We start from the raw sequence: 17,580 nt of genomic DNA on the forward strand, positions 1-17,580 counted from the left end.
CAGAATCCAGTAATAGTTGAGCACGACTAACATGACTGCAACTGAGTAATTCCCTTTTCATTGGAATCACCACCTAATAAATACAATTCATTTTTAAAGCCCATCATAATCAAAAACCCAATTTAAAGCTACCTTCTGCACATCCCTTGCCTTACACCTGGCAACAGGAACATGTCTCTAATTTCAGGAAATGTGGACATAATCACTAAAACATGGTCTATTGTACACCAAACACCTCACTGCTTAAGTAATTTTTAAACAACTAACAATGCATTTGTTTTTGGTGGCCATCCTGGAAAATGAGAAATTGGGAAGATGACGGGAAAACAAACATACGTGAAATGACAGAAGACTTGAGAAACAAGACAGCGAATTTTTAACATGTTTAAGGTTTTACAAAGATCAAGCCTTTTTAACATCCATATTCTCAAGATAGCAATTTAGGTATAAACAAAGTCTTAAAAATTTGCTTATTAACAATAAGAAAAATAAGTACATCTCAATAAAACAATCCTCATATATCTATTGGCTTAACTTTTTCCTTTTTATACATGGATAACTCAGTAGATATTGCCAACACTGGTTACTATTTACTACTAATTCTTGATCAGGCATTGTAGCCTGTATCTATTTTGTATCTAAAGTTCATATTCACCATTTGCACAGAGGCAAAATTTCACTCAGTACAAATGTGTTAAATGAAGTCAGATTATAAAAACATTATCCTGAACAAAATTAAAACAAAAAAGTTAATATTCAAACTTATAGCAATGGACTTTACAGAACAGCCATTTCATAATCTTATGTGAAAGAAAATAAAAAATCCAAGCCAGTGAAAAATGATTACAGAAAGTCAAAGCAAGTTCTCAGACTAGTATGAAGTGCTAGTGTTACTTCACCTTTTTTATTCTTTCATTAGCATCATTAACATGTACTTACTGTAGTGCAATGAATTTAAATCATTTATCTTCCCCCCCCCCCCAACATCTACTGATATATTATTCAGTATCATCAAAATACTTACTCCAATAGAAACCAAATTTTGAATTATGCAAGCATCAAGAATTATTGCCATTTAGTGGCAATGGTTGAGTTAGGCCAATACTTCAGAGCATCATTAGTTGTTCTGCTAGAGTATCTTTAAATGAAGTCAATTTTGACGCAGCACTGCTCCTGAGTATTGGACATCATTCTCATCATCTCCAATCTATTTATTTAATAGAAACAGCAGTTACATTACGCTGGTACTAAGACCTGGTCCATACAAGAGATGCATACATATAGAGAACAAGCTTAAGGGTTTGTAGTCCAAGAGATAAAAGTATGTATTTCATCTAACACTTATAAGTAGATCTCTTGAAGAGTTTATTTTACATGCCTTAAGTGTTCTTTCCTCCCAGATCTTAAGTCTGCACAGCTATACTGTTTTCACTTTGGCTCTGCATCAAATGTATAATCCACTGGTTAACTATATTTCCAATGCTAATTAATGTTTTACTTCTGACTCCAGTACTTACTCACTGTTGCCAACACTGGCTCGCTCCCCTATTGGAAAATACAGCTCAGTTACCCCAAGAATATCCCGAGCCAGGTGATAATTCCTTTAATATTAGGGGTAAAGACAAATATCCATGTAACACAACAGGCAAAGCTTCAGTATTCTCTTCTGTAAAGGTCTTTCAGAGCTGGGTATATATCAGCTGGACTTAAGGGTTTGCCGATACATCAGATATTTCATACTGTGTCACAGCTGAACTGTATCTGGGCCAGTGTCTAGTTTCCCTAAGTACCTGCTACCTAAGAACTAGAAAGTGGTTGTGTACAGATCAGTCCTTCCCTGATAGGTACTTCCACCTTCCAGCAATCTGCAACTAAGCTGATTTATCGTGTATGTTACTTTTATTACGCTTACTCTGGAATGACCTAGCACACACGGGACAGGAAACGAACATCTGAACAATCCATCACCAGCAAGACAGACTAAGTCCATTATCTTATTAGCATGGAAACTGCCAAAGAACATAAAAACACAACAAGAAACATTATCCAGACACTTCCTTTTATTGGGACACTGAAACAGTTTAATGCACAAATGCTTTGTGTTAGTTGTAAATATTTCCTCTGTTTAAGCAGCATTTACAGCTCATGTACAGTTCTCGAGTCATCTCAAGATGCAAGACACTTTTGCGGTAGCAACTTCATAGATCAGTGAATGCCAACACTCCACAACCCTGTTTAAAATAATAAAGTCCAGATGGAGTGACAGAAAGGAGACAGTACACCATTCTGTGCAGTGACTGGGATTATATTTCAGAAGTGGGAAAAAAAAATCAAAATTATCCAGCCATACCTCTACTTCTTGCTTAATACTTTCCTTATGCATTTCACCTCCTATCCAAAAATTACGATTACTATAATAAACAGAAAAAGGCATCTGTAGGTTTTCCTATAAAAACAATGAACCTATACAAATAACAATCAACTATTTTTTAAACATGCATGAAAAACAGATCACTTGGCTTAAAAAAATCACAGATATGTTTCCTCAAGCAAAAATACCTTCAAAGTATAAATTCTTTCCAGCCTATCCCAGTCCCTGTATATTGCAAATAACTGCTTTCAACAGAACAATTTCAATAAATGACCACCTTATTACAGTTATAATGCATTCCTTCTCAACTACCACATAGTTCTCTTTAGTAAAAAAAAAAAAAAAAAAAAAAGCTATATAATATGATCCCCATTTATCATCCTGACGCTTCCTTCCACTCAGCTTAAACTCTGTTCCAAATACTTAGCAGGGTAAAATAAAAATAATGAAAAAGTTGAATTAAAATTAAGAATCCAGATTTTTTTTTTCCAATAGAAATGTTGATGTTCAGAATCAGGCCCTTATGCTTTGGATTCACTTCACAGTATCCTGCCGAACAGGTTTCCAGCAAGTTTCTAAGACCCCAACCTCACTCCAGTGTCTGAAGAAATGGGTGAAAAAGTCCCACTTCATCTAAGCAAAACCACAAAGCAACTAAAACAGGCTTGTTCATACATTTATCAGCCTAGAGCACTGAGAATTTAAGCACCTTAGCAGGCTTCCACTCTGATTTTCTAATGTCAAAAGTTTAACCAGAATCACCTGCTGTCTCACTAACCCCAACCAACTTTTTTCCCCAGCCATTGTTCCCCTCATTTGTTTGCCATATCAAACAGGGACATTTATCAGAAGAGTGAAAGTGAAGAGGGCCAGACTTGCTTAAACTGACAAGGGATATCTCCCTCCACAAGCTACATTGCTTAAGCCTGTTAATTTCTCCCAGAGACCACGTATATAACCTGTCAGTAAAAAGCACATTAATAACAATACTTCAACTGCTATTAACAATAAGGCATCCGCTTTAGTGCAGTCTAAGTGCTAATTTCCTATATAATTATTAAAAACAAACTGTCAAAGGCAGTTTAACCAATGTTTTAATGCTGAGTATGTGTTTGCTAAATGAATCAGTGGTACCTTTTATCAATATACTTCAGCTTTTGCCTCATCAGAACAATTTAGTTATGGCTTTGAAATTGCCAGAAGTTCCACTCTGCTTCCTGCCAATTTAAGTGTTGTCACTTTATTTTAAAACAAACAACAAAAAACCAAAACAATAATAAAACCAATAAAATACATCTAAAGCTTATTGCTAGTTCTCAAGAGAACAACAAAAAAGTTTTCCCCTATTTCCAGACAACCTAATAGAAAATGCAAGCAGTACAGATTCTGCAATCTCATATTTTAATGCTAATCATTTACATATTTACCTTCATAGGTTTACCTTAAACTTCAAAACAATTATGTTGCACTAGAATACAAGCACCTCATTTGTTCCCAGCCTGTAAGTCACAGGCTTGAGTTTATTTGAAAATTAAGTTTTGTATTATTAAACCAAAAATGGCTCACAAGCTCAAAGTATAGTGGTAAGTTTTAATTTCCATCTCTCAAAATCTCTGAAGGCCCTGAGAAGGGTGATTGTTCTTGAGAAGGCACTTCAGTTCCAGCCTGTAAAACACAAACCAGCTTCCATTCTCACATTTTTGTTCTTTTAAGTTGTTGGTTTCTCACAGGCTTTTACTCACCGTTGAGAGAAAAACATAAATGTCAGTGTAATAATAATATTCTTTCATGTTGAAATGAAGATTCCTCTACATTACATAGATAATGATTTGAATATTTCTAGTGCCAGCAGCACCACTGACAAAAGTGCCCAAACAACTTTAGCAGTTTCATCTAAATGTACAGAGTTCAGAAAACCACTGCAAAGATGGAGTCACTATCAACTGAAAGAGACAACATAAACTATAATTATCTGATGGAGAATATTCAACAAATACAGTTGAATCATGCTAATTATGTGATACATAAAAATTTGAATCAAACATACAGTGTTTTATTTAAACAATGATCTTTCTTTTAAAATAGTACTGTAGTCCTTGTAGCAGCAACCAAAAAGGCACATAAGTACAAAACAACCCAAATGCAGATCAGGCAGAATACAAAGTTGTTGTTTTAAACAGGCATTCTTAAAAAAAAATGCTGAAATACATAGCTATAGTTTTATTTTATAAAAAGATACAGCTTACTGTCATCCTTCCTTAACAGTTTCCTCTGCTTCATGTTATGTTTCTATCCACTTGTGCTCACTGAAAATCCCAACAGCATAAATATCCAAATATTACTATCGAATTACGTGGGGATTTTATGTGCACATATTGATTGTATTTCAGTAGTACTTGTACCATCTATTCTCTTACTAGCTGTCAGAGTGCTCCCTTCTAACACATAGCAGCTGTTTAGAGATATAACTTAGCACACACCATTTTTGTGCTTCAAAGTTGTTTGAATAAGCTAGAATTCGGTTGCCATTTCAAAACTTTGGTTCATACTCCTTGTTGTTTATGCCTCCTCTTCAAGACTGCTGCAAAGGTCCCCTGACTGAACATACTGTAATTGAATTGTTATCAGTTTCACAACTTAGAAGTTTCAGTTTAAGTGTTTAAGTTAATAACAAGAAAAATCTCACCCATAATATTAAAAATGCATATATTTACATATGAAATACAGTAAGCAAACAGTGTTTAATAGAATTTACCATTTAGATAACTGAATATCTGGCCAGGCATTTTGAAAAACTGCTTCCAGAAATGGTTAGACAAAGATAAAAACAAATAAAAATTGAAGTTCCCTCTATAATTCAATATAAACGACTTAATACAGCACAAAATTATGTCTTGATATGTTATTCTCTCGCTTTCAGCAGTATTAGGAACTTCCATTTTGAAAAAAGTAAATTTCTTTGAAATTTATTTGAAGCTCGTACATTCTGAGAATACTCTGAGAAAAATACACCTTTTAGATGTTTTGAATGATCTCTCTGTCTGAAAACATTTAAGGGTTTGAAGGAATAAATTTAAGACTTCTTAAGATGAAACTTGGAAAAAGGCCTGCATGCAACAGTCACATTCCATTTTAAGAAATTCTACTAAATGGTAATTTTTGAGTTGTAAGTACATTGTGTCATTCACCATTTCTGAAATTCAGCATTCTACACCTCACTGCATTTTTAGCATTCTGGAACAATCTTGTTAGTCAGGCTTCAATGTCATCAGCAGATGAAATTGAGTATCTAAAGTGGAAATCACTATACAGTGTAAAACATTTATCCTTATAATCTGAGGAAAGACGAATTCAAAACCACAGGTTAATTCAGTACAGACTGCGCAGCTTCCTTAATAAGCGATGCAGCTTTGTCCAGTTCTTGTTCTGTTTGTTCCACAGTTACCACTACTCGAATACTAGAAAAAGAATACCAAAACATACACAGTATACTTTAATCCTTGTCTTCAGTTTTAGGCTTTTCTTTTACTTATTTTAACTTATTAAAATTACTATCCCCAGGGAAAAGATTATGAATTCAAATTCAAACAGACACAAGGCACAAGATTAAATGAAAATAGACTACTTTCCACCCTGTCCTCCATACATATAAGCAGCACAATAATTTTATTATCTTTTTACCTGCAGATGTGCAGTTCATGGAAATCCTGTCTGGTAAACAGGCAAAGATAGTGCCACGCTGATTGCAAAGATTCATGTAGTTTTGATATAGTTGTTATTTCAGGGTATTAGCATCCTGTAGCAGTCACTCAAAATTCATCCTCCCCCATTCTTTACACAACCAATTATTCTATCCAGACTATTAAACAAACCCCCCAATATGGTATGAAAAGACATAAAGCATCACATCCCACAAAATGAAATAATATGTTGACTTTCTACTAACCTGGGTGAAGGAAGACATTTTTCTTCTTTCTCCAGATAGCGGGCCTGAGTTAATGCAATACCACTATTCATGCACTTCAGATGAAAGTACAGAAAGAAACAGGACAAAACACATAAGGTTGATTGTACGTAACAAAATATAGCAGTCAATCTGGGAACTTCTGATGGTGTATACCCTTTTGATTGCTGACTACATATAACTAACGTTTATGAGTTGGATGTCAGGATAACTAACCTTTTGCAAAGGAATTTTTGAAGACTGTGCAAAAAGCATCTTTAATTTTAATACAGGATACACATATAAAACAGAAGAGGTTAGGCATAGCTTTTTTAGCTTTCCTCTACAAGTTATTAGATAAAATTACTGCATTAAATAGGCTATCCAAACAAATTTAAATGTATTATCAAGCAAAATCAACTTCAGAGTTTGTTGTATAGTCTTGTTTACATGCCTCCTGAAATCTAGAATACCTTTATCAACCTCAACCTCTTTATACTGGAGAAAGAAAGACAATGTGAAGATAGAAAAAAATTGCTATATAAAAAACATGGGATTCTACACACACACAGAAAAAAAGCATGTTCGCTGACTCAAACAAGCAAAACTACAGAATGCTAGGTTAAAATAAATCAGCAGAACAAATGATAACATGGATTCCTTTGAATATCATAGATGTTTCCTAAGCAACTATTTATATGAAAATTTTATTTTCTGAAGTTAAAAAGAAATATATATTTTTATCAAATGTTACAAACCTGAATATCTGAAGTGAGAAATGATTAGAAGATGGTGTTTACTAGGCCTATAGTCAGTGAAGAAACTGGGTTTCTTGCAGCTTTCCTGCAAGGCATTCCAACAAAAGTTACCCAACAAGTCACTCTACCTACTTGCATTTCATTCATTATTCCCATTGAAAAGCAACAATAAATTTTAATTGCTGTGTTGACACTTACATAATCCACAACTCTCTTCAGTAACTTCACATCATTTTCTCGAGATCCACTGCTGTCTTCCAACTCTAAGTGCAATGCTGGAGAAAATGATTCTCCCACTACTTTTAAGCCAGAAATCCTAAAATAAATAATGAAACTTTTAACGACATACTAGTCAAAAACAAGTTCAGAAGTTCTAGGCAGTATGTGTTTCTCTTTTCCAGGTGGAGAGCTAAAAGAAAGAGCGAAGATTTCATAAAAAATAATACTACATTGTTTTGCATAAGGAATAGCTGTTCATTAGCAAAAGTAACATTCTCTGTACCAGTATACACAGTACAAAAATTAAACTGTATAAGGACATGCTTCCTCTTAACATTCTTCAAAAAAGTTATGCAATCCTGAAAACATTAGCTAACGTTTGAGTAAGATTATTTAAATTATAGTACTGAAACACTTTTTTTCTGATGCATCCATTTACTTTCCTCCAGCTGTTCTGCAGGGTTTCTGCTTATTTCCTTAGCTTGGAGTATTCATCATAAATTTACAATACTAATACAGGAAAAACATATGTGCACTTCAGTTTGCAAAAGGTAAAAGCAACAAAACTTACCATGTGAGTATATTCCCTAAGGAGTTTACTGAATGTAGTTGTAGCAAATTTGTGTAACAATAGCTAGGTCCTGCATTCCCAAAGGATTTTAAAACTGTGAAAGGATCCTTCCAAAGATGTAGGAGGACTGTTAGGGTTAGGGCATGTATTTTACTAATATAAACATGGTAGTGAACTCAAGTTTTTGAGTTTGTTAGCAAAATAAACAACAGCAAACCTTGCTACTCACTTATGTGAGATGAAGAAACAAGTTTAATTTTTGGCACAGCATTTGATTTTTATTTATTTCCTGTAGAAAAGCTTTAAAACATCTTCTGCTACTTAGTCAGAAGCTCCTCTAAAAAGTAGTTATTTTAACAGAATTACTCCCATGTCTGTATCTGGGGACAGCTGTTAATTAGTATCTTAGACTTTGACTGCTACAGTCCTGACATATTATATAATCATCCACAGAACTGAGTTACTTCCCTTCAAAAAACTATCCAGTTTAAGACAAGCACAGGATTAGCTTCTAATTATATATTAGACATCATTCTCCAATTGAAATAAATAAACTGTCCCCCCAAAGGATAAGTGAGAAAAGATGAGGAGGAAGCAGGCTTTTAACACTTCCATTCAAACTCTGCGCATTTGCCCATACAACATGCTTTGTATTAGCTCCACATTTACTCACAGGGGCTTGCTTACAAGTTTCAAACTTAAGTTTAATCCAAAAACTACTTCTATCAGTTACAGCTGTAGAAAACTGAACTAGTCAATTGATCCTATCCAATTTTTGAAGAAATCCAAGAGTTTAGCATCAGGTCTTCCAATGAAGGTACTTTAACATTCATGTGAAGTATTAACTGTTTTTTTCTGAATCTATGCCAAATTAAATTTAAACAAATATTTGAGAATCTAATTGCACGCACACTGTAACTTTCCTGAAATCAGAATTCATTTTTCCATAAAAACACTGGAAAAATAAAGATTTCAAAAAAGAACAATTTCCACACAAGAAAAAATAAAGTCTCAGTTTGAAGTAACAAAGGAACAAAAGTAGTCTCCTGAACTCCAACACTCCTTTTAAGGCTAGTTCTGTATTAGTAAATTAAATATGTCTTGGACCATTTGCTGGCCCTGAGGCCAATGGGTAGGGAATGACTCACATACATACTTTTAAAAGTCTGAGTCTCCAACTCAGGGTGGCCACATCCCAACTGCCTATTGGGAATGTTTCCTGGCTCATACTAACTCCTGAACCGCATCCAGGAGTCATTTCAAAGAGTGCTGTTCAGCCTGGGCCAAATCCATGCCACAGACCATTCTAACAATATAACGGAAAAGACGAGCATGTTCCAGTGACCAGGGATGCCTCCTGACATTAATGCGCTGGTATGTAGGTAACCTCAGCGCGCTCTCCCAGAGGGCATACCTCAAGGCTCTCTGCACCTCAGCCACCAGGCTGAGCTGCAGAACTGAATGGCAAGTCCAAGCTCTGAGCTGTAGGGAACTTTCCATGAAAAGTCTGTCATAGAGCTGAAGGCCAAACATTTCTGTCAGTTTTGCTAACAGAAAACTTAAATGGGGTCTCACTAAAAAAAAAAAAAAAAAAAATCAAGTGTCTCCAGAAAGGGAAATCTTAAAAAGAAAAATCTGCTTTTCCCCAAAGAAAACTTGATTCACTGAAAAATTCTCAGCCAGCTATAAGATACACCATAAGTAATGAACTATTTAAGGGATACTAATTACTACTGTCACACTTTTTGAACAAGCAAAAAATTCTTTCCCCATTCCATCCCAACTCCCTGCAACAGAGCTTCTTCATTTGTTAAGACTCTAGACATTTTAAAAAAACAAGACAGAAATCCACATTATCTAAGATTACTTAGAAAGTCAGGATTATTTCTGCTGTATGTTAGCAACCCATCTCCTACAGCATTGTCTTATGCTATATAAACCACCATAGACAAATGTGCACTTAGTCACATGGTCTAAAATTTTGGGTAGACCTGTGCGGTGCCAGGAGTTGGACTTGATGATCCTTATGGGTCCCTTCCAACTCGGGATATTCTATGATTCTAATAAGAAAGTAATTCAATGAGGGATTCAGAAGAGTTCTTACATTTCTTCCACAAACGAGCACTTGGCTTACACCCACAAGAAGCAAAACCAGTCATTCTTTCAGCTTACAACACTAATGATTTTCCTCCCATTGTCCATTCAGAGACCAACATTTTTTGGAACACTAACCATGCACTGGTCCTTATACAAGGAGTCCTAAATTTTAAAGGCTAGTTACACTTTGGCTAAAAAAAGTTTGTTTTTAATTTACTATTATCATTGTATTTGTTCTGTTATGAGAAAGGAGAAGAGCTACACATTCTTTTTCTCTTTCTTTGTGCACAATTCTACTGTCCCTCTGTTAAACCAACAGCTAGCTCCACTCTGTCACAGGAAGAACACAAAGAACTGGAATCAAGCAGTAGCCACGGTTAGGCATGGGAGATGAATGTATTTAATGTAACAGCTTGACAACGAAGAAACAAAACTCCTCTCTCAAAACTTTATCTAGTCTTTGAACTGTTGTACATTTTTTCTAGCATGGTTATTAAAAAATACACAAGATCCTGCAAATATTAGTTCAAGTCTTCCCTCTGATATTGTTTTACACATTTATTGTTACCTGCTAAAGGGCTGTACAGTCACCTAGTATTATTAAGTCCTGCAAGTTCTTTCCTACTACGACTGAGAACTAACTTCCTTAGCTATTTTTTTTCGAACTTCTCTATTACCCCACTATTTTTCATAATACAAAAGTCTTATTAGCAGACACTTGGGCATTTTGCGTACTTATTATTTTTGACTATATGATCGCTTACAGAATTTAAGTGAAAAGGTAGAATAAACCACAGGATAAAAAAGTGTCAGCCATGTCTTAACCGCCATTGTTTCGCAGCGGATATTCACAAGTAAAAGGTTGATAAATTCTACTTGTGTGTCTTTTCTTCCTGTATTTTAAACATATTTATAATTACCACCTCAGAATAACAGGTAGAGAAAAACATTACAGTTACTCTCCTTTTAGCTCAGCCACAACATTCTATTACTAGCAAAGAAGAGACACTAATAGTTCTCAAGTGCCTGCAAAACATTTCAAGCATAAGAGCATCTGGGTATCTTTGACTTCAAAGCCTAAGTGTTTTAGACCCACGTTGAAACAAAACACAGCAAAAAGACTACTAGGATTATTTTATTGTGGGATTATTCCAAAGAAGTTGAATGTAAGTGAAGTTCTAACATAAAACATGGGGCGGTCAGGAAACTCCTATCAGAACAGAGATGCACAACAGGCAACTTGTACAGAATAAATGACCAACACTAAAAATAAATGAATAAAACCAGGCAGTATAATTAATAACAGATTTTTTTACTGTATTTTTCTTCATTTCTGTAATACGTAAAAGAAAACTTTAAGAAAATTAATGGTAAAATACTAAATAAAGCAACGACTCAGTACATCTTTAAAAACAGATCAGTCTTAAAGAGAATTTTAAAGAGAATCCTGATTTTTCAGATAAATTCTAGCAGTTTCCTGTATCCCTCCAGAATAATCAATACTTTACTACTGTTTAACATTCAAGTCTTATATGTAAGAACAATATTGTATTAAAGTTGATTGCAAGGCACTTTGAGTGATCTGAAAGTGTATCTGCTAAGCTACAACACAAACTACCATCATGACAAATTCTTTCACTTAGGTTGTTCCTTCAGTATGCTTCGAAACTTTGTACCATTGAGAGCTATATCCTAAAGACTTAAATGTCTTAGGGCTTGTAAATGTCCCCACAAGAAATAAAGTATAATCTCTTTTCAATACTTGTAAATGGATTTTAAGAACTTGGAACCTTGATTTTAGTAGCTTAACAGAGAGAACTGGAAAAGGAAGACCTTCTTCCTTTAACGGACATATAATTTAAGTGTAATAATAATCCCAGTCAAAGCATCTGTAAAATCAGAAACAGTTTTGGGCAAAGAAAGATCTTTAAAGTTGGGATTATAAAGGCACATTCAAATCAACAACGCTGCTCCCTCTCACTATATCGCTACTCAAACCAAACAGAAAATACACTTACCCCTGTAAAGCCTTGTGCATATGTTCACATTTAGTCCGGAGAGTCTGAAAAATGTCTAGATAAAAAAAAAATATATATCTTGTTTCTACTTTACATTTCTATAAGTGAAATATTAAAAAATAGGGAAAGAAAATTAAAATATGATTTTTATTCTATATATATACACACTATATATATATATATAAAAAATGTATATATGTACGCATAAAAAGTACTAATTCTCTTCACTACTCTTCATAATATTCCTTATTCCCATTTCTACAAGGAAATGGCAGGCTTTTAAGACCTGATAAATGCATCACTTTCCATTACCACATTTCCATGTCAAGCGTGACACAAAGACTTGGTAAATGGGACTGAAATGGTAGATCTAAATTGTTTATAGATTTATCTATAAAACACCTACAGCCATGAAGACTCTACTCCCTGATCCTTTTATCAACTCATTGTAGATTCTTAAACAGGAAATTTTGGCTCATGGATCTATAAACCTTGTTTCTTTTCCTCGCAAGAGGCTGATCCTCTACTACAGCTGACTTACTCTTTCTTTTTCATGTTTCGTTTAACTTGCAAAGATTAGGTGCGGACTACACAGACCACCCAGTGGTATTTATTTGGAACAAAATAAATACTACATCTCTCTGCACATCTCCTCCAACCTATTCATGGTAACAAAGGTTAAAAACAAATACAACAACACTTGGCCAATCTCGTCCTTATCATAAGTCTCTCACCCCAAAAAAGTCATTCTTAGCTTCTAGGAACAAGGGAAATTCTCTGACTCAAACAGCAGGAACTATTGCCTGACAACTTTATTCAAATGCCCCATACTTGGTGCTGCCACAATCACTGGTGTTCACAACATGTTCCTGCTGGAGATACTTGCTTGGATGCTCACTTGGAGGAGAAAAGAAATTATGGAGTAGAAATGGAAAGGAATGGGTTATTCCATCCTGAGGAAATAGATTCCCATTCTTTTCTCTGCAACATTCCCTTTCTCCATTTGTGTTAAAGGTATTCATGTACAAGGAAGAAGCCTATTACAAGTCTATAAGGCAGAAAACAAACTTCATATTTGGTCATCAGTGATTACAATCTCTTTCCCTTCTGACCACAAAAACTCACTCATTTTTAGCTGGAAGAAGGAAAGAAGAGGAAACACCAAAGATGTCAAAAAGAAAAGCAGGATGGGAAATAATATAAAGTAAAAACTATTCATGTAAAATGAATTATTTGTAAAGTTGAGAGGACATACAAGAGTAAAAGGGTGAGAAATCAAACTAGGAAGTATGAGTTGCGAGTTTTGGGTTAAGAAAGATTCAAGAATAAGATTTTCTTGAATTAAATACCTGGATTATCTTCCATAATATTCAGAGCCTCAATAGCAGCAGCAGCTAACAAAGGAGGTAGAGATGCAGAAAAGCAATAGCCTTGACCAGACAATCGCTATGTAAAAAAAAAAAAAAAAAAAAAAAAACAAACACATTTTTTCATTTACAACAGTATAGACAATGTTTTAAAAGTTAATTTACTCATACTTAAACAACCTGTTCTCCACACATATAGGTTCACAGAAATATTGAAAAATAGATCTTCCATGCATCTACAATGTTTCATAGAACTAGAAAGTCCATACATGGAATCAAATGTTGCATAACATAATACTCCCTGAAAATAGGTACTAATTAGTAACTCATTTTCATGAAACTGATCTTGCCACATCATATAAAAACAAGACCTGACTTACCTGATGGTCAATAATAAAAGATCTTCCACAGCAAAATCCTCCAATAGAAGCCAGTGAATTTTCCATGTTTGCACTAATAAGATCTATATCATCAATCTGCAAGTTAAATTAACAAGTTATTAAGAGATGCCTTTGATTACATCAAGACTATATGTAAGATAAAACTATCAAGTATATATCTTGTTTTGTATTAACATGAATACTAGAAAAGATTCATCACACATAAAAATGAAGCTTCAATTGAAATCCTGTTAAAGAATCATAGAATGGTTTGGTTTGGAAGGGACCTGAAAGATCACCTAGTTCCAACCCCCCTGCCATGGGACTCTAGAAATTAAGATTTATATATCTATACATAACTTACACAGGATTATTCTTTTCTAGGCATGTGCAAAACATGAACAGGAAAACAAAAAACATCATACCAAAAACAGTGACAATTCCTCAAAGCATTCAGTGTGAGATTGTCCTTTAATGATGTTACATAGACCCACTGCAGTCAGTAAGAGTTAAAAATCAATTGAAAAAAATCTCGTTAAATCAGAGTTTAAATATTCAAAGGTGCATGCATGATATTTTTAAGTGTACGGGGCTGGAAAACAGTGCAACCATTATCTGATGATGATAAAATTGATAAAATGATAAAATTATAAAAATTTTGTTTGTTTTGTTTTGTTTTTTAAAATGTTCCTCACTAAATAAAGAATTAAAAAAATTACTTCAAGTAAGCAGGAGCAGGGAAAAGAAAAGTGCAGAGACCTGAATGCTTTAAGACTGATAACTTGAAAAACACAAATGTTGAAGATTTTGTCATCCACTAGTAAATATTTTAAAGGAATCAGTTGTGCAATTTGTTTCTGCACAAATCTTTTTCATAACAAGAACAGCAGACAAAAAGATGGCACTTACATTTATTCCAAAGTGTTCAGTAATTCCTCTCCCATGTTCTCCAAGGACTCCAAAGGAAAGGCTCTCTTCCAAAAATATTCTAACTTTGTATTTATACTTCAATTTTATCTAAAACAGTGCAAATGATATAAAATAAAGTTCACCCCAATCAGAATTTGGTCACAAAATGAGTGGAGGAGACAAGGTAAGGAAGGACAAGTACAATAGCTTGGATACTGCAAAAACGTCAGCTCTAGAGTTCTGTCATTTAAAGAGCCTTCAAAATTGTTTCAACATTTAATACGAGTAAAGTTCATCAATTTCAAAGGCTATAGACTATTAAAAAATATATATTTTTTGGTGTATCAAATAGTTCTAATATGACAAATTTTCAAAGCATGTCTTCTGTTACCTACCAGACCATTGCCTGCACAAAAAACAGTATGCTGAATAGCAAACGTTTTCCTTAGAGCCACTGTTTGACAGCTATGTGAAGGTTTCTTTTATTTTCAATTTCTTTACAAAAAAAAAATTATTTAATTTTAGCTTAATGATTTAGTGTCATACAGTTTGGCTGCAAATACAGTAATATTGTACAGGGTAAAAATTAAGACCTTAACTTGATATTCATTTGCAAGTCTCCTTACATAAGACTTCAGATTCCTAATCCTGATCAGACATTTCAAAAAACGTATGATTTGTAATCCACATTTCACAAACATTTCAGAAAGCAAGAAGGTGGAAAAAAAAAAGGTATGCTGGGGTTGTCAATGTTGGCATAACAATACAATATTACTGTTTCATTAGTCACAGGTATTCACATTCTGAGTTTAAAAGGCAAACTGAAGCCACTTACTAATTCTGGAAGAGGGCAAACGTCTCCTGTATTCATATACAATCCTTCCACCACAATAAACCTTCGAGTTACACGGGCCTTGCGAGGATTCTTCAGAGAAAGATATGGTTTCAGTTCATATCAATAGTTACTAACAAGGGAAAATATGAAATTTTTTTGGTAGGAGAGGAAGGTAATGGAAAGGAAAGGAAGATAAGGTCGCCTTTTCAAATAACCTTTTACTTTAATTTAAAAACTTAGCACTTATCATTTGCAACAAAAGCTGAAATGCCTCATTGGACTAGCTTTTATTTATTTTGTAATATTTTTAAAGCTTCTAACTCATACACAAGATTTTAAAATGCCCTGTTTTGTAGCAAACCATAATCAATCCATTATGCATAAAATCAAATCTTCATGCATAAAATGCAAACCATACAACTACAGAACTAGTTCTGCAAATCTTGGTCTCTATTATACTCAGGCCAGATAGATATGTTCCCTCATTAGTGTATTTAGAAGGCTTTTCAGCAACTGGTTTGTGCACCCAGATTCTCAAGGCAAGCACAATCCTCTTGTGTCTTTACAAGAGCACAATCCAGAAGTATTCATAATATTCAAGTCACAGTCTCCTAGCTTGATCTCTGGATGATATAGGCTGTAAGAACATCTTGCACTGGTTAATTTAAACTTCAATCACTTGAGTTTTGTTGTTTTAAAAATACCATTTGCCTGTTATTTGCTTTAATAGCCTTGATCAGAAGATATCATTAAGATTTAAGTCATACTTCTTTCCTTTTTCAGTTCTTGTAAAAAGATTCAGAGAACAATCTATTCAACTTTTCTGAGTTGTAGGCACCAAAATGAGGCACAGTTCACTCAAAAAGTTGGACCAGCACTAGTGGTAAGATCTACTCCTTCCTTGTCAGTATGTCTTGACTAAACACATATGGTCTACATTAAACTCTTGGCCACCAACTTTATGTTCACATTCAGCTAACTACATTAAGAAACTTTAACCATGTAGCTAAATCAGAGCACTCTGCTCTAACAAACCAAATGTGTTACACAAACATATTACATCATTACTTCATCAACCACAGCCATAAACTCATCTAAAGATTATCTGACAAAATACATTTTCCATAAAGGTAAGGGAAAAAGTTCATTAGTACATTATCTACAAATTTGCATTCATCAGATCCATTGCTGACTTAAGACTGATGTTAAATTGATTGGCTTATAACAATCCAGTTTATCTACTTGACTTTTTCTAAGTAGCACAAAATGAGCTTTATTCCAACTGTAACTTCCCAGCATTCTGTGAATGAGGTACATGATGTTGATAACTCTTCATCTAATTCTTTTGAGTAGATCATCTGCACTTGCTGATCCTGATTTCAGTAGGTGCTTTTGAACATCCTTTTGTACTACTGTCAGAATGAGAAGCAAGCCATCAAGCTGACCCACATTTTTCAAGAGAGGTTATCCTAAGAATGCATTAAGAATTGAGTGCAAGATAGGGGAGGTATCTAAGAAAATAAAAATTTTTAAAAAAAGAATCATGCTGCTTCTGTAAATTAAAGGGTTAGGACTGGCCACTTTGGTGTTGAACTTTATGGTATGGCATTCAAGTTGATTATTAACTGGCATGATTTATTAGTTAAAGATAGCTGAATAAGTTTCTGAAAGATAAAATAGAAGCTCTGTAGAAAAAATAATTCCACACTTCAGTCACATGCTTGAAGAGATATTCCTCCATCACCAATGCCTGTGAGCTCACTTCCAAGCATTACACTGATAAATGCCATAATAAAGTCAATTTTAATTATACAAGCAACATTAAATGCTCAATCGAGATTTACAGAAACCAAATAATGGATTGTAAGTATTGGGCCCATCCAGTTACAGAATACAGTAAAAAAAAAATGTTGGCATTGAGTGGACACAAAAAAAGTACAAGTGTTTTTTCAAGGAACTGTACCTTTTGATCTTCAGTCTCTTGCTCCTTCAAGAGTCGTTCAAGGTCAGCCATATCATTATGCTTAAATAACTTGATGTTACTACGAGATGCTTGTAATCCCTTCTGAATAGCAAAGCAGGCAGCTTCATCTCTGTAAATACAGTAAGCCC

At 34.2% G+C, this 17,580-nt stretch overlaps 1 protein-coding gene across 2 annotated transcripts in view; it reads right to left on the reverse strand.

Moving 5' to 3' along the window:
- Window positions 1–2,047: 2,047 nt before the first annotated feature.
- Window positions 2,048–17,580, reverse strand: part of SPTLC1 (serine palmitoyltransferase long chain base subunit 1) — a 34,097-nt gene continuing 18,564 nt past the window's right edge. The window contains exons 7-15 of one of the 2 annotated variants that reach the window (XM_040541652.1): window positions 17,432–17,561; window positions 15,469–15,558; window positions 14,634–14,741; window positions 13,725–13,820; window positions 13,327–13,423; window positions 11,978–12,032; window positions 7,271–7,388; window positions 6,318–6,391; window positions 2,048–5,829 (exon numbers count right to left, since the gene is read on the reverse strand). In XM_040541652.1, the coding sequence (XP_040397586.1) occupies window positions 5,736–5,829; window positions 6,318–6,391; window positions 7,271–7,388; window positions 11,978–12,032; window positions 13,327–13,423; window positions 13,725–13,820; window positions 14,634–14,741; window positions 15,469–15,558; window positions 17,432–17,561 (862 nt within the window). In that variant the 3' untranslated portion in view covers window positions 2,048–5,735. Of the gene's footprint in view, window positions 5,830–6,317; window positions 6,392–7,270; window positions 7,389–11,977; window positions 12,033–13,326; window positions 13,424–13,724; window positions 13,821–14,633; window positions 14,742–15,468; window positions 15,599–17,431; window positions 17,562–17,580 lie in introns of those variants that run through there. The other variant, XM_040541653.1, reaches the window with a different exon arrangement.

This window comes from Cygnus olor, chromosome Z (genome assembly GCF_009769625.2).
Source record: "Cygnus olor isolate bCygOlo1 chromosome Z, bCygOlo1.pri.v2, whole genome shotgun sequence".
Taxonomy (NCBI): domain Eukaryota; kingdom Metazoa; phylum Chordata; class Aves; order Anseriformes; family Anatidae; genus Cygnus; species Cygnus olor.